General features: G+C 42.2%; 1 protein-coding gene across 1 annotated transcript; it reads left to right on the top strand.

Annotated features, from left to right (window-relative positions):
- The first annotated feature begins 2,599 nt into the window (after positions 1 to 2,599).
- On the top strand, positions 2,600 to 18,489 carry LOC140726967 (dicarboxylate carrier UCP2-like). Its single transcript, XM_073044026.1, has 8 exons — positions 2,600 to 2,803; positions 3,153 to 3,311; positions 11,651 to 11,876; positions 12,843 to 13,050; positions 13,873 to 14,070; positions 16,362 to 16,463; positions 17,242 to 17,422; positions 17,915 to 18,489. Exons 3-8 carry the CDS (start codon positions 11,751 to 11,753, stop codon positions 18,027 to 18,029), a joined length of 930 nt encoding a protein of 309 aa, XP_072900127.1. The 5' UTR covers positions 2,600 to 2,803; positions 3,153 to 3,311; positions 11,651 to 11,750; the 3' UTR covers positions 18,030 to 18,489.
- The last annotated feature ends 1,465 nt before the right edge of the window (positions 18,490 to 19,954 follow it).

Here is a 19,954-nt window from a genome sequence, read left to right as displayed (position 1 = left end):
GTTTCTATTTCGGCCCCAGCCTATCCACTCTCTCCTTATAATGGAAGCATCCTTTTGCATCCACTCTGCACCTTTTCATAACTGGGTGACCCAAACTGACCGAGGGCTTTTAACCTGAAACATCAGTTCTGTTTCTCTTCCCACAGTTGAGATCTGACCTGTTGAGTATTTCCAACACTGAAGTTTTATAGAACATAGAATTGTACAGCATAGTATAGGTCCTTTGGCCCACAATGTTGTGCCGACCCTTAAACCCTGCCTCCCATATATCCCCCCACCGTAAATTCCTCCATATACCTGTCTAGTGGTCTCTTAAACTTCACTAGTGTGTCTGCCTCCACCACTGACTCAGGCAGTGCATTCCACGCACCAACCACTCTCTGAGTGAAAAACCGTCCTCTAATATCCCCCTTGAACTTCCCACCCCTTACCTTAAAGCCATGTCCTCTTGTACTGAGCAGTGACGCCCTGGGGAAGAGGCGCTGGCTGTCCACTCTGTCTATTCCTCTTAATATCTTGTACACCTCTATCATGTCTCCTCTCATCCTCCTTCTCTCCAAAGAGTAAAGCCCTAGCTCCCTTAATCTCTGATCATAATGCATACTCTCTAAACCAGGCAGCATCCCTGTAAATCTCCTCTGTACCCTTTCCAATGCTTCCACATCCTTCCTATAGTGAGGTGACCAGAACTGGACACAGTACTCCAAGTGTGGCCTAACCAGAGTTTTATAGAGCTGCATCATTACCCCATGACTCTTAAACTCTATCCCTCGACTTATGAAAGCTAACACCCCATAAGCTTTCTTAACTACCCTATCTACCTGTAAGGCAACTTTCAGGGATCTGTGGACATGTACCCCCAGATCCGTCTGCTCCTCCACACTACCAAGTATCCTGCCATTTACTTTATACTCTGCTGTGGAGTTTTCCTTCCAAAGTACCACCTCACACTTCTCCAGGTTGAACTCCATCTGCCACTTCTCAGCCCATTTCTGCATCCTATCAATGTCTCTCTGCAATCTTCAACAATCCTCTACACTATCCACACCACCACCAACCTTTGTGTCGTCTGCAAACTTGCCAACCCACCCTTCTACCCCCACATCCAGGTCGTTAATAAAAATTACGAAAAGTAGGGGTTCCAGAACAGATCCTTGTGGGACACCATTAGTCACAACCCTTCAATCTGAATGTACTCTCTCCACCACGACCCTCTACCTTCTGCAGGCAAGCCAATTCTGAATCCACCTGGCCAAACTTCCCTGGATCCCATGCCTTCTGACTTTCTGAATAAGCCCTCCGTGTGGAACCTTGTCAAATGCCTTACTAAAATCCATGTAGATCATATCCACTGCACTACCCTCATCTATATGCCTGGTCACCTCCTCAAGGAACTCTAACAGGCTTGTTAGACACGATCTGCCCTTCACAAAGCCATGCTGACTGTCCCTGATCAGACCATGATTCTCTAAATGCCCATAGATCCTATCTCTAAGAATCTTTTCCAACAGCTTTCCCACCACAGATGTAAGGCTCACTGGTCTATAATTACCTGGATTATCCCGACTACTTTTTTTGAACAAGGGGACAACATTCGCCTCCCTCCAATCCTCTGGTACCATTCCAGTTGACAACAAGGACATAAAGATCCTAGCCAGAGGCTCAACAATCTCTTTCTTCACCTCATGGAACAGCCTGGGGACTTATCCGTCCTAATGTATTGTAACAACTCCAACACCTCCTCTCCCTTAATATCAACATGCTCCAAAACATCAACCTCACTCATATTGTCCTCACTGTCATCAAGTTCCCTCTCATTGGTGAATACTTAAGAGAAGTATTCATTGAGGACCTTGCTCACTTCCACAGCCTCCAGGCACATCTTCCCACCTTTATCTCTAATTGGTCCTACCTTCACACCTGTCATCCTTTTGTTCTTCACATAATTGAAGAATGCATTGGGGTTTTCCTTTACCCAACTCACCAAGGCCTTCTCATGCCCCCTTCTTGCTCTCCTCAGCCCCTTCTTAAGCTCCTTTCTTGCTACCCTATATTCCTCAATAGACCCATCTGATCCTTGCTTCCTAAACCTCATGTATGCTGCCTTCTTCCACCTGACTAGATTTTCCACTTCACTTGTCACCCATGGTTCCTTCGCCCTACCATTCTTTATCTTCCTCACCGGGACAAATTCATCCCTAACATCCTGCAAGAGTTCCTTAAACATCGACCACATGTCCACAGTACATTTCCCTGCAAAAACATCATTCCAATTCACACCCGCAAGTTCTAGCCTTCTAGCCTCAGAGTTTGCCCTTCCCCAGTTGAAAATTTTCCTGTCCTCTCTGATTCTGTCTTTTTCCATGATAATGCTAAAGGCCAGGGAGCGGGTGATCACTGTCCCCTCTTAGTGCTCACCCACTAAGAGTTTTCATTTTGTTTTAATTTTTGTTTCACAATCTCCGACTCGCCCCAATCACCGTATACCGTAGCAGAGTGCGATTCCAAATTACAACCCACAGCGCAGAGATAACAGAGGTCCAGTACGCAACCCTTGGCCTCAATTTACCGAGGGAGGGCGATGCGGAAGGGAGTCCCACCCCCTTTGTTCGGCGTTGATGAGGTTGGCGCTGACGCCGAGCCGTGAAAGAAGGGAAGTTACTGTCTTATTTAAAAGGACAGCACTGGAGCCGGCGATCTACTGCAGAGGTTGAACCCAGGTTGTAGGCTGGACTGTCCTGCTCGCACAGAGAGAGCACCCACATTTGCACACGGCAGACGAAGGACTTAACTCAATTGCCAGGTAAAGTTTTAATTCATTTGTCCGTGGAAGCCGGTGTTGATTTTTAAATACCTTTATTAAATTTCTAAGAATATTTTGGACTGCTACTCGTGTTCAGAACAAGCGGCGTGGTGACTGTTAAAACGTAATGAAGAATAGTCTGTGGGAATTATTTAGGCTTTATTTATAAATTGTAGTTCTGCAAAAAAAGATTGGGACGGAATTTAAAAGTAGCAGAAGGTAGTAACTGATGTTTTTATTCCGGGTGTTGTGTGTTAAAGAGTGCGGACTGTTAAAGTTAGGAACAGTGTGCAATGTATTGCATCAGTTAATGACCGTGCCTAACTGTTCTGTGCTTTTCTTGTTGCAGAACCCGTATTATGATCATTTGGCGATTCATTTCTGAATTTTCTATGGAACAACGGCAGAGCCAAACTGTAACTAAACAGAGCTACAACGAGCGGGATACTTTTAGAGAAAACTGTTCGGCTCTCTTGTAACTGCCCTGGCACACTGCATCTGACTAAAGGTAGTTTCCCGTCGTTTGACATGTCGTGCGAGGCTAGAGAGTGGTTTATTTTAAGTTGCCTTGACTTCTGGTTTGTCTCATTCCAGTCTAGTCCCTCCTAATTGAGTCATGCTGGTTGCGAGGTATCCGGATATTACAGGGCAGAGTGAACAAAGAAAGAAATAGTCATTGATAATCTTAGCAGTAAGGGTTATTTCTAATGCCGTGGAACATTTCTAAAGATTTGGCAGACCAGAGATGGGTGTGTGTAAGAAGGTGGTAATGTGGGCGCCGCCAGACCACTGTCAACTTGCCACTCTTGGCTGGGATGTATTTCAATGGTGTTAGTGAAATGATTCCCTTACCTGACCGAGTCTGAAACCATGGATATGATTAGTTTCCTGGCATTGGCTTTCACCCTCCCCCCCCCCCCCCCACCCCACCCTGCCCGTTCACTTTTTGGCCTGTTCCCCATACCTATTGACCACGCGCACAATGCCAACATGTTGGACAAAGTATTCAGAAGGAGTGTAAGTGTTGACCACCTGAGTGCCTGTGTGTTTCCCTCAAAGTCAGAATTGTGTGAGATGGCAGACTTCCTCCCATAGTTTTATACCGTTCCTGGTTTCAAAAGGACTTTGGTTTCTCGTAATGGTCTACAGCTGGCCTTGAGCAGATCTTTGCATTCCCCATAGTGTTGGCACTTTCTCGGCTTGAATTTGTTCTGGACTAAACATGAGGAGAAGTAGTTCAGTTTCTACCACATTGGTGATTTCTAATTTCAGAAGTAATTTGAAGATTAGCTGTCTGTGGTATCCAATGATGATAGATTCTGGTGTGAAACCTGTGTGGAGGGGGTTTTTTACAGTGGAAAAGCCTTTGCGAGGGGGGGGCAGTTCCTCTTTCACAAGTCCAGGTCCAGGTGATACATGCAGTTGTCACAAATGGAGCCCTCCTTAGCTGCAGTGGATGACCATTTCTTTGCTTTATGCAGAGCTACGGACATGATAAAGCAATACAGAACCACCTCCTTGGCTGTGCTCTCATCTACCCGGTCAGCCAGAGCTGATTTCACATGCTTAGATGGGAATCTCCCTCCCTCACCATGTATGATGCCCACCGCCTCTCCTCACTTGGTTCAGCCGGTCGGTATGTTTAGTCGCGGCTGTACGAAGCACCCATGCTGTCGCAGCTGCTTGGAGCCGTAGGTGAGAGCTGTGTGGCTGGTGGGAACCTAGGCTTGAGTGAGCTGCCGCAGAATGACCATAAGACCACAAAACATTAGGCCATCTGGCCCATCGAGTCCGCTCCACCATTCAACCATGGCTGATCCTCCTTATTTTTTCTTCCTCTTCAACCCCGGTTCCCAGTTTTCTCCCCATGACAGCCTTCACCAGAGGCGCCACCCCATCCCTGGACATCCCATAGTCCCGAATTCAGTAAATCTGGCGTCATTGTGTGTCTGACCTTTCAGATTAGTGGTTTTTTTGCACTGGTACTGGGAAGATCGGAGGTGTGTAGAGTGGGAGAAGGCTCTTGAGGATACAGAGGGAAGAGTAACAAAAGGCATGAGGCCTTTGAAAGGTGCAGAGGATTAAATGATCAGAATGATGATTAAGTCACATTGCGAACAAAGAAAGGGAGATTTGTTTCCTGCTGTTCTCATGGTGATGTAGGGAGGATCCTGTTGCTCTCGCTTGGCCTGTGGTTGAAACTTTATTTGTCTGGCAAACCATTCAGCAGACAATTGAAAGCTGAGCCAGGAGAGTCCTGAGAACAAGTGGTTTAGCCTTTACCCATAGTCACGGAGAGGAGAAACAAGGCACTTTGGCCCAGCTTGTTCATGCAGACCTATATGCCCAAGCTAGTCCCATTTGCATTATTTCACTCTATACCTTTCCAATCCATTTACCTCTCCAGGCTAAACATCGTAATTGTATCAATCCTCTCCCATTTCATCTTACACACTAACCTTAATGCCTCCCAAATAGTCCCCTTTAAAGCTCTCCCATCTCACTTTAAATCTATGCCCTCTAAGGTTTGGACTCCCCTTGATTTTAGGACTGGTTAATACAGTGTGTACTAACAGAGGGTGCTGGAGTCAGACACAATTACTACATTTAAAGACCTATTATATTTAAATACTTAAATATGCAAGGCACAGACAGATATGGCAATCACGCAGGCCAATGGCTAAGCAAAAAGGTCAGTATGCACACGGTGTTCTGAAGTGTCCATTTCTGTGAGAGGAGATTAGATTGCAGATTAAGAACAGAACGCTAGGTCAGGCAACACCCCTGGAGGCAAAATGTAGACAACCATTTGCGACCAGACCCTGGATCTGCACAAAGAATAGCCTGAAACAACGCTATATATTTCCCCCCTCTCAAAAAATGTCTATGCCTGAGATTAAAATGATAAACTACCCTAATTCCTTACAAGCTGCCCAGTTGTGTAACATTTTCTCATTGACGGTCAAACCCATTGAGACTGTGGTTTGTTGCCTTTGTCACACGCGTTTTATGAAGGATCATAAGACATTAAAGACGCTGTAAAAATGGTTTTGGTGGTTGACAACACAAACCTCGGACACAGTGACATTTACACGGAGAGGTTTTTTTTCCCTCTCTGTCGCAGTTCGGATGGTTTCTCCCCAGCAGGTGCTAGTTTGGAAGTTAGTACCTGCATAACTGCGACCGAAGTGAGAAGCAGACACTTGGGCTTTAAAAACATTATTATTCTTGATTTCATAATATTGTTCCATAAGCAGCCTCGGGCGTGCATAATTGAAACTGAGTTCAGAATTTGCGCTTACGGCTGTTTTCGTGCGCCGGTTAGTTTAGGAAGCACAATGCGCTTGTATTCAGTGTCCTTTATTCTTAGAACAAAAATAGACTTTTATCTCGGTTTTTTTTTGTTTGATCTCTGGCTTCAAATGTTCTTTGTCGAAGTTATTTTCCTTGTATTGGTTTCATTAGGCAGAGCAGATGTTACCCGAGTTTCAGTCTAAGCTAGCAACAGGGTTGACCAATGGCGTTCGAGCCCTTGCATTACGCAGAAGCTTCCGTCTTCCACAACAACAGCTTAATTATATCAAATGTTTGAGGCAGGCGGAATGGCTGGGTGGTGTCTGGTTATCTGCTTTTGTTTCCTCCTTTTCATTTTATCAGCTTTGAACCATGGCTATTGTCTATGATCAGGGATGGGGTGGGAGCGATGAAACTCAAACCGCCACTTTGTTCAGAAGTGGGGTGGAATTGCTATAGGTGAACCGAAAAGATGCTTGCTTGTCAGACATTGGTGACGGAGGCCATTTATCCTTTGTTCATGTTTGCTCAAGATAGAGTGGCGGGAGTGTGGAATGAGTTGCCAGTTGAAGTGGTGAATGCGGGCTCACTTTTAACATTTTAGAAACACTTGGACAGGTACATGGACGAGAGGTGTATGGAGGGATATGGGCCGGGTCCAGGTCAGTGGGACCAGGCAGAAAAATGGTTCAGCACAGCCAAGAAGGGCCAAAAGGCCTGTTTCTCTGCTGTAATGTTCTATGACTCCGATGATTTTTCCCCACTCTTGGTCCATTGCCCTGTAGTCTATGGCTGGCCGGGTGTTTTAAAAATGCAGTCAGGGCTTCTTGTCCCCTCTTGAGCAATGACTCGCCAGCTGATGCTTTTGAGGGGGTTGTCAATTTCGCTCAAACTTGCCATGCATTAAATTAGGGGTGGTACGATAGTGTAGCAGTTAGCACCATATTTTACAGTATCAGCTGTAAGATTGGGGTTCGATTCACACCACTATCTGTAAGGAGTTTGTACATTCTCTGTGACCGTGTGGGTTTCCTCCGGGTGCTCTGGTTTCCGCCTGTATTCCAAACATGTAAGTTTAGGGTTAAGAGAGTTGAGGGCATCCCATGTTGATTTGACACAAACAACAATTAATGGGAGGAAGTTCGCAGATGCTGGAAATACAAAGCAACACACACAAAAACACTGCAGAAGCTCAGTGGGTGCTGCCTGACCAGCTGAGCTCCTCCAGGTGTGTGTGAGTGAGTGTGTGGCAACACTTCACTGTTTCAATGTACACGTGACAAAGCTAAACTTTAATTGAATGCCCTTGTATATTAACCCCTTTGGATATGGAAAACGTCCACATCAAATTAATCTCCACCCTGAAAGCCTGATGCAAAGAAAAACTACACTAGAATCTAATTCAACTAAAACGTGGTTGCCCTGGCCTCATTTTGTTAATCTCTCGTAATGCTTCCCTCAGCTCCCAAAGCTTTGTGTTCAGATGAAAGCGTTTCATAGACCTCTGTGGTACGTCCATCCGTAGAAACTTGTGTCTTTGTTGACATACCAAATCTCCTCAAACTGCTGATGAAGTATACATATGAAGTATGCTAATGAAGTCCTCTGTCCTGGGCCAGTCTTTCAAGACGTAGTCCTTCAAAGGTCCCTCTTTCCCCAGGGATGAGGTCTTTAGAGCTTCTTGTTGGTGTTTCTGTAGTGCTGGGCTTTTAGCAGGGTGGGGTTGCTTGCCCAGTGTCCAACCCTCCTCTTTTGCAGTCGGTCTTGGGACGGTCCATAGCAGAGTTAAAAACATTTGTGTTCCAAGCAAGTTAACAGATCTCACAGGGGTGGGGCGGGGAAGGAGGCTTGAATAAACAAGGTGCACAGCTGGTGACCAATCCAGATTACATATTTGCTGGATCTAAGGTCAGGTGATGATTTGTTTAAGTTCTGTCTCCATTCCACCTGCTCCTAAAACACTGGTTCCTTCTGGGAGCAGGGTAATGAGGCACAGAGCTTATTAACAATTTCACTGTGGCTTGTTTTTTTTTCCCAATAAAAGATGTGTATTCCTTTCATAAAAGGTTAAGAGATGGAGGAGGGGAAAATAACATCCTGTAATGAGTATCTAAAATATGCAAATCTACAATTTAAAACAGGTCAGGCTGCATCACTGGGGAGAGAGAGGAAAAAAGTTAATATTTTAGGTCAGAACTGGGAAGGAGAGAAGAAACTTGTGAATCTGTGGGGGAGGGTTGTCCCAATAGGATAAAATCAAGGTGACTGAGAATAAGCCGTAAACACGATTATCCAGTCAATAATAGGGAGGGAGCAGTTAAGAGTGAGACAGCTCCACAGCCTGTGTGGGCTCACTTTCAGGGACTCTGCAGACAGTGCTCTCAGTATTTTTACTTTTCTTTGTTATTTGCACAATTGGTCCTCTTTTTGCATGTTGGATATCTGTCGGTCTTTGTTTCTTCGTGGATTGTGTTGTATTTCTTTGCTTTTCCTGTGAGTTACCGCAAGAAAATGAATCTCCAGATTCGAAATGGCATACAATGTTTAAAAGTTTGCACTTTGAGTTACAAAAGATCGGAGGAGTTCTGAAACGCAGAGCAAGAGGACAGCGTGTTTGTTCGGCCAATAGCAGGATGCCCCATGCAAGTGCCTAGCTAACTCGTTACTGTAGAAGTGCCTGCCGATGAGCTGACATCAAGCAGAGCGGTAATGTAGTTGTCCTTCAGCTCTCGAATCTGTATGGGGATGTCACCCCTTTCTCAACAGAGTAACTACACGGGATAAATCTTGTGATACACTTTTGGAAAGCTTTGAGAATATGTGGATTCGTAAATTTAATGTCTTGCATTCTGGATTTTATTGAGTGGTAAAACCTGTACTTGTAAAGAATTAGTTCTGAAATGCTAGAATCAGTCTAGTATTACAGGCATCATGATATTTCTTAACTTTGCGGCAGCAGTACAATGTAATACATAATGGAGAGAAAGAAAACAAAATTATAGTAAGTATATATTGAATAGTTAAGTTAAATAACTTCCAAAAAATGTAGTGAGGTAGTGTTCATGTCCATTCAGAAATTGGAAGGCAGAGGGAAGAAGCTGTTTCTGAATCATTGACTGTGTGTCTTCAGGCTTCTGTACCTCCTTCCTGATGGTAACAATGAGAAGAGGGCATGTCCTGGGTGATGGAGGTCCTTAATGATGGACACCTTACTGAAGATGACCTGGATACTAGTGCCCATGATGAAGTGGCTAATTTTAGAACTCAGGAGCTTACTTCAATCCTACGCAGTAGCCCCCTGCCCCCCCATACCAGATGCAATGCAGCCAGTTAGAATGCTCTCCAAGGTACATCTGTAGAAATTTGCGAGTGTTTTTGGTGGCATGCCAAATCTCCTCAAACTCCTAAAGAACTATAGTCACTGTCTTGCCTTCATAGCTACATCAATATGTTGGGTCCGGGTTTGGTCCGTGGGAATATTGACACCCAGGAATTGCTCACTCTCTCCACTCAGAATTGAGGGAAGTACAGTTCCCACACCAGGCAGTGATGTAGCCAGTCAGGATGCTCTCCATTGTGGCCCCCCTAGAAACTTCTTAGGATTTGGGGGCCCATACCAAACTTTTCAACCCTCTGAGGTGAAAGAAGAGCTGTTGTGGCCTTTTTCACCACACAGCTGGTGTGTACAGACCACATGAGGTCCTCGGTGATGTGGATGCCAAGGAACTTGAAGCTGTTTATCCTCTCAGCCCCAGATCCACTGATGTCAATAGGGGCTAGCCTGTCTCCATTCCTCCTGTAATCCACAACCAGCTCCTTGGTTTATTCAAGCTTATTCAAGATATCCTAGCTGGTCTTGGCAAAGGGGATTTGTAGAAATGTCCTTACCAGAGAAGACTCTACAGGTGAAATGTAGGATGCCTGTAAACCAGGATAACTTGTTTCCTCGAGACTGAAAAGGAAAAAGTTCAATGTCATTGAAACTGGAGGAAATATGCAGTGGCTCCCAAAGGACAGAGCGTGAGACCAGTGTGGTGATTACCGAAGGGAAAAGGGCACAATTTCAAAGTTCTGTACGATCTTTGAAGTATTATCGTACATGGTGAGGAGAAAGGTGCAAAATGCCAAGAGGTAGTAAACTGGTGGCACAAGTAGGTGAAATACCAGTCAGGAATGTGGGATGATGAATTTTGAATTGGGGAAAATTGAAGAGGCAAATGGGGCAATTCAAAGTAGGTCTCAGTGGAGATCTAAAGATGGTGGGACATATCAACAGAGCAGACTCTATGGGCCAGATGTCCTAATTATGTTTATCCAGAGGACTGAGATTCCTGGGCAACTTTCATCTTCAGTCCCAAAAAACATCTCATGAGGTAATTCAGTATTTGTTAGAATCACCAACAACAGAAGGTTTTGCTTGTACTTCACAATCTGCTGTGGAACTGGGCAGATCTTTTGGAGAGAATCTAACTCTCCTCTTGCATAATATTATACTTTTTAAAAACAAAGATAATTATAGTTTCAATGACTATACTCATGAGCTTAAAGCTTTGAATGCAGAGAAATATCTGAAGGATTTACAATGGTTACAACATCCAAACTAGCAAAATAGCACAGCGCTTTCAGTACCAGCGACCAAGGTTCAATTCCCATCGAATTCCCATCACTGCCCATAAGGTGTTTGTATGTTCTCCCCATGACATCCGATTTCCTCCAGGTGCTCTGGTTTCCTCGCACAGTCCAAAAACCTACGAGTTGGTAGGTTAATTGGTCATTGTCCTGTGATTAGACTAGGGTTAAATCAATCAGGCGGGGTTGCTGGGTGGCATGGCTCGAAGGCCAGAAGGGCCTATTCTGTGCTGTATCTCAATAAATAAATTAAATAACCAAACAATAAATATTCAATTCTGGTGGCTGGTCCAAGAAAATGAGCACAAACTCTAGGTGTCTTGTCACAGTGGTTCAATATCAGTCGCTAGAGTATGAAGTAACAAAACAGACCTGTCCTGATGTACATTGTGGCCGGCTACGGCTTTAGCGATGTGCTAAATCAGGAAATTTAAATGCCTTCCTTGATCTTTTTAATGATCACCAATTAATGTGAACATTCACCTATTTCTTTGCTATTTCCAACAGTATCCCACATCCAATCATTGGTTTAATTAGTTATGAAGTATCAGTTGAAGTGAAATAGTGACCGGGTTGTATTTCCTGAAGACTGGCTATCATTTTGCACGGTATTTGCTATTTTAGTTTTTTAATCCCTAGCACGTGCTGTGAAACTCCTTTCATGACCAGACCAGCTTTATAGCAGTAGGGTTCTTGGGGTTCAGTGTATTTGTCCAGCTCTTCGATGGAGGGGAGGGAATGCCCACATCCATTATAATCCCCCAGGTTGTCGTCTATTCCAAGTTGGAGCTCATAAATATGTTGGGATCGTAAATATGGTTTCAACCTAGCAATATCTGCAATATCCAAGAAGCTGCAGTAAAAAATGTTAGATACCTGTTGAAATTAAAATCCTTTTCTCCCTCCTTCCCTTTCCACTCTCAGGCACGGGCAGAGTCCATTTATCTCGTTCATCACTCTTGCCATCTCCTGCAAGACACATCAGGATTTCATCACTTTGCTGCTAATCGTAACTTTGTGGAAAATGGTTGGGTTCAAGCCTACAGACATTCCTCCTACAGCCACAGTGAAATTTCTCAGTGCTGGAACTGCAGCCTGCATTGCTGACTTGTTTACCTTCCCGCTGGACACTGCAAAAGTCAGATTACAGGTAAGATCCTGGTGTTAGTTTTGTGTAAGTATGTTGCCTTGGACAGAATATATTGGTATTCCTTCTGACTTGCACTGATACTTGCTTGGGTTATTCAGCCCCCTTTCAATGTTAATCAATTTACTGACATTTTGAAACGTACCAGAAATGTAGTACAGGGAAGTGAGGGGTAGAATGGGGCTATGGGAAATGTTCTGAGAGCTGCCAATAAATTAAGTGACTTCAGAAAACATGAGTGGAAATTGGAGAAGGAATATTTGGGATAGTACTGAGAATCTCCATCTGGATGGAGTACGGAAGCCCTGTGCAATTGCTAGAAGAGTACACCACCTCTGAAACTACCTAGTAGGTTACCCCATTGCAGAGTCCATGGGTCCTACTCTGACTGCATCAACCACTGGAGCAGAAGCAATCCATCTTGGGCACTCCCTCCAGAGTATACATTATCACAAAGGAACTAGGATTAGTCATGTAAATATGAGAGGCAGAATTTGTTTTTGTTCCTTCTGTTATTCAAGTCAACAGAACCAAATCACAAAATGAAGTTCGTTGTGTGTTCATTACTGCATCACTCATTTGTATAATCAAATTAAATTGGAACAAATTGTTCGACTGCTTGCTTGATCCCCTGTTGTGTCTGTATTTTGCAGCTTAAGAGCTGAAATAGTCATTTACTTTTCTGAATTAGTTTAGTGCTGTATGCTACTATTTCCTCTTTTTGGCTTCTGTAAACAATAAGTAATAGCAAATGAAGAAACTTGCTTCTCATCAAACTTCTACTTACTATATTTCTATATATGCAATTTTTTCCCCTATAAATAACAGTTTACAAGCTGGAATTGCCCTGTGATGACCAAGTGCCGAATCTGGGATGACTAAGTATTAGACTAGACTAGTCTACATGTGAGTTGGGCTGAGCCCAAATCACACAATGCGGGATGTTCATCCAATTTTTGTCCTGCACAGATTCAAGGGGAATCAATGTCTGCTGCAGAGACGAGTACCTTCAGATATAGGGGTGTCTTTGGCACCATGGCCACAATGGTCAGGAATGAGGGACCAAGAAGCCTCTACAGTGGGCTGGTGGCTGGTCTTCAACGTCAGATGAGCTTTGCTTCTGTGCGCATTGGACTCTATGATTCTGTAAAACAGTTCTACACCAAAGGATCTGAACGTAAGTATAACTTATCTCTGACTATAGTGATGTGTTACTGTGGAAGATCGATCAGCTTCAGATAAGAGTCTGGGTGTTCTTCTATCAATTTTAAATATTTTTTGGAATTTAGTAATTGTTGTAGGAGGAAGCTTTAATTTGCTGAAGGATAAATCGAATGGATTAATTGTTCCGATATTCTTAAACAAGGTTCCACTGAACTGAAAGACCAATTATTGAGCAGACTATTTGCCAGTTGCAGATCACAAACAGTGACCTTTTACAGTTCCTGATCTGTATCAGTTTCAGGAACTCATGGTGCTGTGAATTTATCCTGTAATCCTGTCTACCAAGCAATGGACAGTGGAAACATAACCAGTATTTCTCTATTTGATCACCAGAAGGGGAAAAAAAACGGAACTGTGGAGACAAGAGATTCTGCAGATGATGGAAATCCAAAGTAACACACAAAATACTGAAGGAACTCAGCAGGCCGGGCAGTATCTATGGAGAGGAATACAGAGCTGAGGCCCTTCATCTCTGCATGAAACATTTGCATTTTGTTCCTTTCCAAAGATGCTGCCTGACCAGAACTGAGCCTGAACGGTAACTCAGACTGATTCTAAAATTAGAATAAATTGGTTTATCATCATATGTACTGAGGTACAGTACTGTTCATAAAGATGCTTCAGTGAGGGTCATGTTGCCAGTAATTGACAACGCTGATCAAATAAATGCATTTGCATTTTAAAATTTGGCACGCTTTAATCCACTTACGTAAAACACAGTACAGGTTCCTGGTCCTCCGATGGCTAGTCTTTAATATACGGATAATTTCTCTAGATGTTGGCATTGGTAGCCGCCTGCTCGCTGGCTGCACTACAGGAGCCATGGCTGTGGCGTTTGCCCAGCCGACTGATGTGGTGAAAGTGAGGTTTCAAGCACAAGCAAGTGTATCTGGTCCAAACAGACGATACAATGGAACCATTGAAGCCTACAAAACCATCGCCAAAGAGGAAGGAATTCGGGGGCTATGGAAAGGTTTGTACTTCTATTTGGAATTGCATTGAATTGTGTTTGATCCAAGACTCCCCGTTAAAATTGTTGGTTACAGAATTGTAATTTGATAATGAACTGGAAAATCTTTGCAGGAGAATAGACACTGGGTGACATGCTGCCATTTTAATTGAAATTGAAACATGCTACTTAATTGGTTTTAGTAAAACACTATTTTGTAAGATGGTCAAGTGATTGACTGAAGAGTATCTTTTTTTTGGTGGATTTGAATATTTTAGAATCTTGCTGTAGCTATTTGTGAATCTGTTTTAATAATCATAACTTTCCCAAATGTAGTACGGAGTTCAATGTAATATGCCCTGAGATTCATTTTATTGTAATAAATTTTAATCCAATAACCATAATAGAATCAATGGAAGACCGCACGAACAGGACGGACAAACAACCAGTGTACAAAAGACGACAAATTGTGCAAACACAAAAAGAAGAAGTATTGAGAACTTGAGACAGAGTCTTTGAGAATGAGTCCTTGGGTTGTGGAAACAGTTCATTAATGGGGCGAGTGAAGTTAACCCTTCCTGGTTCAAGAGCCTGATTGTTCAGGGGTAATAACTTCCAGAACCTGGTGCGGAGAGCCCTGACACCAGTGCACCACCTTCCTGAAGGCAACACTGGAAAGAGATCATGACCTGTGTAGCGGGTGTCCATGAAGGATACTGCTTTCCTATTACAATGCTCCATGTAGATGTGCTCAAAGGCGGGGAGGGCTTTACCTGTGATGGCCTGGGCCAAATCCTCTACTTTTTGTGGGAACAGGAACAGAACCTACACATGAAGTAGCTGAAATGAAGAAAATTCCTACAACATTTGAGAAACAATAAGACAACAGGGCAGAATTGGGCTTTTCGGCCTATTGAGTCTGCTCTGGAATTTCATGGCTGAATATTATCCCTCTCACCCCACTCTCTGCCTTCTCATTCCCATAATAGCTTGTCCTCCACAGCCATTGGTAGCAATAGATTCACCATTCTCTGGATAAAGAAATTCCTCCTCCTCCTCTCTGTTCTCGGGGGCATCCTACTATCCAAAGTCTGCGCCCACTATAGGGAACATCTTCTCCATAGCTGCTCCATCTAGGCCTTTTCAATATTCGATACGGTATTTGCATTTAAGATGTAAATTTTTGGTAACTGGCAGTAAGTGTCAAATTGGATCCTGTTCAAGGCCACGGCTCCTCGTAATTTCTGTAAACCTGTTACTGCATAGTCTCAGTGTACAGATTTGGAGCTAACTTTCAAGTTATTTAAAGAACATTTCCCATAGTATTACTGTCCCATCTAAATTTTTGTGACAAGATCCACCTCCTGGGATTACATATCACTACATAATGGAGAGGGTTCAAAGGAGGTTCATGAGAATTATTCCAGGATTGAAAGGGTTAATGTATGAAGAGCATTTGATGGCTTTGGGCCTGTATTCGCTGAAGTTTAGAAGAATGAGGGGGATCTCATTGAAACCAATAGGATATTCAAAAGTCTAGATTCGGTAGAACAGAAGATATTTCCTATATTTTGTTTTGGGCCAAAGGGCCAGCTTTGGAATAGAAGGATGTCCCTTTAGTACAGATGAGGAGCATCATGTGAACTAAATTAGTTGCAAATTCTACATTGTGCACCAGCTCAAGATAAATGTCTTGAGGTGCCTCAGGAAAACTATGTCCTTTGCTCTCAATGTTCCTGAGCTCTAGCAAATGGGTGGTGAATCTGTGGAATTCATTGCCACAGGCGGCCATAGAAGCCAAGTCATTGAGCATATTTAATTTGGATGTTGATAAGTAAAGTCATCAAAGGGAGAAGGCTGGAGAATGGGATTGGGAGAAAATATCAGCCATGATGAAAAGGTGGAGCAGACTCAATGGGCTGAATGGCCTAATTCTGATCCTTTGTGTTATGACCTCTGTTTGGGTATGGACTATCATTGTGAATTACTGTCACTACATTTTGAATCATTTAAGAATTACAGGAAAATCAAATTATTTACACCCACAAAAATTCATATTCTTGTAAAATCTTGTGATCTAATTGAGGACATTTAAAAGAAGCACACAGTTGGAGAACCTTTAATTTTTGTATGAATTGTCTAACATTAGAAATGTTTCCCATTAATGTTTTGTTCAAATTCATCTTTCTATTCCTACTTCCTTTCTGCCAGCCCCTCGAGAGAAGTAGTAGAGTTTAGCTGATAAAATAGGATATTTGTGCAGATGGAGAGAGAGGAACTACATAAATAATTAACATTACACATTACTTTATTAGGTACTCTACCAAATATCGCCCGTAATGCCATTGTGAACTGCACAGAACTTGTGACCTACGATCTGATCAAGGATCTGTTGATAAAGAAGGGTCTCTTGACTGGTAAGTGATGGGTGATTTGTTCTTGAATGAAAATTTGTACATTAGAATGTGAAAAAAAATTACTGAACTTTCAAGGCCAAGGAGAAACTTTAAATTGGTAAGGAGTCTAATGTATTCCAGGAAAATGAGATAATAAGCTTTCTTGCATGTAATTTGCATTGCAATTGTCCTCTAAAGGCTACATAAATTGTAAAGGACTCAGTTTATTTCTATTATTGGAATTGATACAGGAGCATTCTCAACTAGCTCCAGTTCAGCGGATGTAGAACATATGTAAACATTGTGGTTTTCCTATATTGGAGGTATAATTAAAAATGAGTAAATAGAAAGAAGCCCAGATTACTATGTCTGTATTGGTTTTTCCATTAACTCCACCCTTGCAAATGTGTCATCAGGCTTCCTAGGCTTATCCCTATCTATACACTTGGGCCTCCAGTCAGCCAGCAGCACGATTCTATGCTTCATTCCAAGGAGTCCTACTCCACTTATGTCTTCCAGGTTGCGTTACACCATACTCTTGCATCACATCATTCTCTACATCCAAATGAGAAGTACTGACAACTAATTTCCAGAATAACCATAATTAAAGTATCTTTAAAATTAATGTTGTATTGTAATTATAAAAAGTATCAATAATCACTGAAAATAACTTACTGATTTTTTTTTAAGGTTTGGCATATTTTGTGAAATACAGTATGTTGACATAAGCTCGAGGCCCAACAATCCAGGTCATCCTGATATTAGTGCAGGAGCCAATGTTTTAATGTCTCTCTTACAGATAACCTTCCATGTCACTTCTCTTCCGCTATTGGTGCTGGATTCTGCACAACTCTTATTGCTTCACCTGTTGATGTAGTGAAGACAAGATACATGAACTCTGCCCCTGGCCAGTACAACAGTGCCTTAAACTGTGCAGTTACCATGTTTACTAAAGAAGGTTTCACAGCTTTCTATAAAGGGTGAGTGCTTGCGTCTGGAGTTTCTAATACTGCGAATATTGTCTTGCAGCTGCTGTGAAGAGAACCTTTATTTAAAAAAAACTTTCTTTAATGTCTTCAGTATTTAGCTTTTGTGTTGCTAGTATTCTTTGGGAAGATGCATGCTCGTGAGATTAAAAAATTAAACAGGACACTGGGACGGCATGAAGTGGAAGGCAGCTATGTGGACCAATTATCACACAGCTAGTGGAATTTTTTTTTGCTTAGACTCGCTTAAATTTTAATTCCATTATTCAGCTTGAAACTTGAGTTTGTATTCAGTTACTTCCCATTTTGTGGTTGGAAAAATTGCATGACTTCATCTGAATCCCATAACATAGCAACTATACCAAATTTTTGCAAAGGTCATAGTGTCATTTTAAAACACTTTTAATAACTTGCTATATGTCATTGTAATGTGACACTTTCCAGAGTCAGCTGATTCTATAATCTTGTGTAATTGTTTCCTTTCAGATTTATGCCGTCATTTCTACGCCTGGGTTCATGGAACATAGTGATGTTTATTACCTATGAACAGCTGAAACGAGCTATGATGGTTGCCACACTTTCTAGAGAATCTTCTCTGTAAACAAAGATGCATAGTCTTTGCTTGAAATAATTTTTAAATCTAACATTCTGTGATATTTATTTTTTCCTTTGGATTTTCCATGTTGTAAAGCATTGTGTATCTCATTGGCTTAAGGAGCTATTTAAAGCTGGCTTTACAAAGGACCATGTATACTATGGAATTATCTCAACTGTTATTTATCTCCCCCACTACTAACTAAGAAATATTGATTTGTTGCATTATATATAACCTGGGTAGATTGGAAGAAATGAATTTTATTAATAAACTACTTTTTATTAAAAATCCTATAGCAATAGGAAAATTTGGTTTAAAAAGTATTAAGTACAACATTTGGAATGCATTCTGCAATGGTAGTCTGGGATTTTATTAAATGAATGCCTTTTTTACAAAATTAGATCCCTGAATTTCCATTCAATCAATAAAGCTGATTCTCACGTTTAAAGTGTGTTTTTAAAATGGATTTGAGGTTTGAGTCTTTGTGTTTGAAGCTTGAGTTAGAGGTTAATTTCTAGATGTGCATCTCCTATCACTGAGAGGTGTCTCCTGAAATATGGATCTTCGTATCAGGAGCCAGGCCAAGTTGGTAAAGTTCCTTTCCTGGATATAGTGCCTATAAAACGTATTCAACCCTTCCTACGAAGTTGTCATGTTTTATTGTTTTACAACATGGAATCACAGTGGATTTAACTTGGCTTTTTTGACAGTGATCAACAGAAAAAGATTCTTTTGTGTCAATGTGAAAATAGGTCTCTACGAAGTGATCCAAATTAATTACAAATTAAAAACAATAATTGATTGCTTAAGTATTCACCCCAAAAGTTTTTTAAAAGCACAAGAAAATTTCCCTGTCATTGAATATCCCTGAATAAGTACAGTTAAGCCAATCATGATGTGTAAAGAATATGGCACAACTATAAATCTGCCTAGAGCAGGCCATCCTCAAACTGAATGATCATGTAAGAAGAGGACTAGTGAGGGAGGCCACCAAGAGACCTATGACAACTCTGGAGGAATACAAGTTTCAGTGACTGAAATGGGAGAGACTGGGCATACAACTGTTACCCGGGTGCTTCACCAGTTGCAGCTTCGTACGAGAGTGGCAAAGACAAAGCCACTGTTAGGGGGGGGGGGGGAACCTCACATGAAATCTCAGTTAGAGTTCCCAGAAGGCATGTGGGAGACTCTGAAGTCAGCTGGAAGAAGGTTCTGTGGTCTGATGGAACCAAAATTGTGCTTTTTGGCCCTCAGACAAAATGCTATGTTTGGTGTGAACCAAACACAGCATATCAAAAACGCACAGCATGGTGGGGTCTGCATCGTGCTGTGCAGATACTTCACTGCAGCAGGCCCTGGAAGGCTTGTGAAGGTACAGAGTAAAATGAATGCAGCAACATAAAGAAATCCTGTAGGGAAAAACTGATGCAGTCTGCAAGAGAGCTGCAACTTGGGAGATCTGTTTCCCAGCAAGGCAAGGACCACAGGCATAAAGCTACACAGGAATGGTTTGAAAACAACAAAGTTAATGCCCTGGTGTGAACAAGTCAGAATCCAGACTTCAATCCAATTGAAAATTTGTGGCTGGACTTGAAAAAAGGTTATTCACTCACAATCCCCATGCAATCTGACAAGCGAGCTTGAGCAGTTTTGTAAAGCATGGGGAAAATTTGCAGTGTCCAGATGTGCAAAACTAATAGACCTATTCATAGACTCAGTCAAGGCTGTAATTGCTGCCAAAGGTGCATCTACTAAATACTGAGTAATTATGCAATCAATTATTTTGTGTTTTATATTTGTAATTAATTTAGATCACTTCGTAGAGGTCTTGTTTCACTTTGACACAAACGTTTTTCTGTTGATCAGTGACAAAAAAGCCAAATTAATTCCATTGTGATTCAATATGTAAACTATGAAAACTTACAAGGGTG

This window comes from Hemitrygon akajei, chromosome 4 (assembly GCF_048418815.1).
Source record: "Hemitrygon akajei chromosome 4, sHemAka1.3, whole genome shotgun sequence".
NCBI classification, from domain to species: domain Eukaryota; kingdom Metazoa; phylum Chordata; class Chondrichthyes; order Myliobatiformes; family Dasyatidae; genus Hemitrygon; species Hemitrygon akajei.
The sequence above is the reverse complement of the archived record's forward strand: the minus strand, read 5'-3'. Positions and strand labels throughout refer to the sequence as shown.

What these genes read in the sequence shown, in the direction of transcription:
- LOC140726967 (XM_073044026.1), top strand. Translation starts at nt 11,751, where the DNA reads ATGGTTGGGTTCAAGCCTACAGACATTCCTCCTACAGCCACAGTGAAA. An exon ending in CTACACCAAAGGATCTGAAC is followed by an intron (nt 13,051 to 13,872) that starts GTAAGTATAACT and finishes TAATTTCTCTAG; the next exon opens with ATGTTGGCATTGGTAGCCGC. An exon ending in TTCACAGCTTTCTATAAAGG is followed by an intron (nt 17,423 to 17,914) that starts GTGAGTGCTTGC and finishes GTTTCCTTTCAG; the next exon opens with ATTTATGCCGTCATTTCTAC.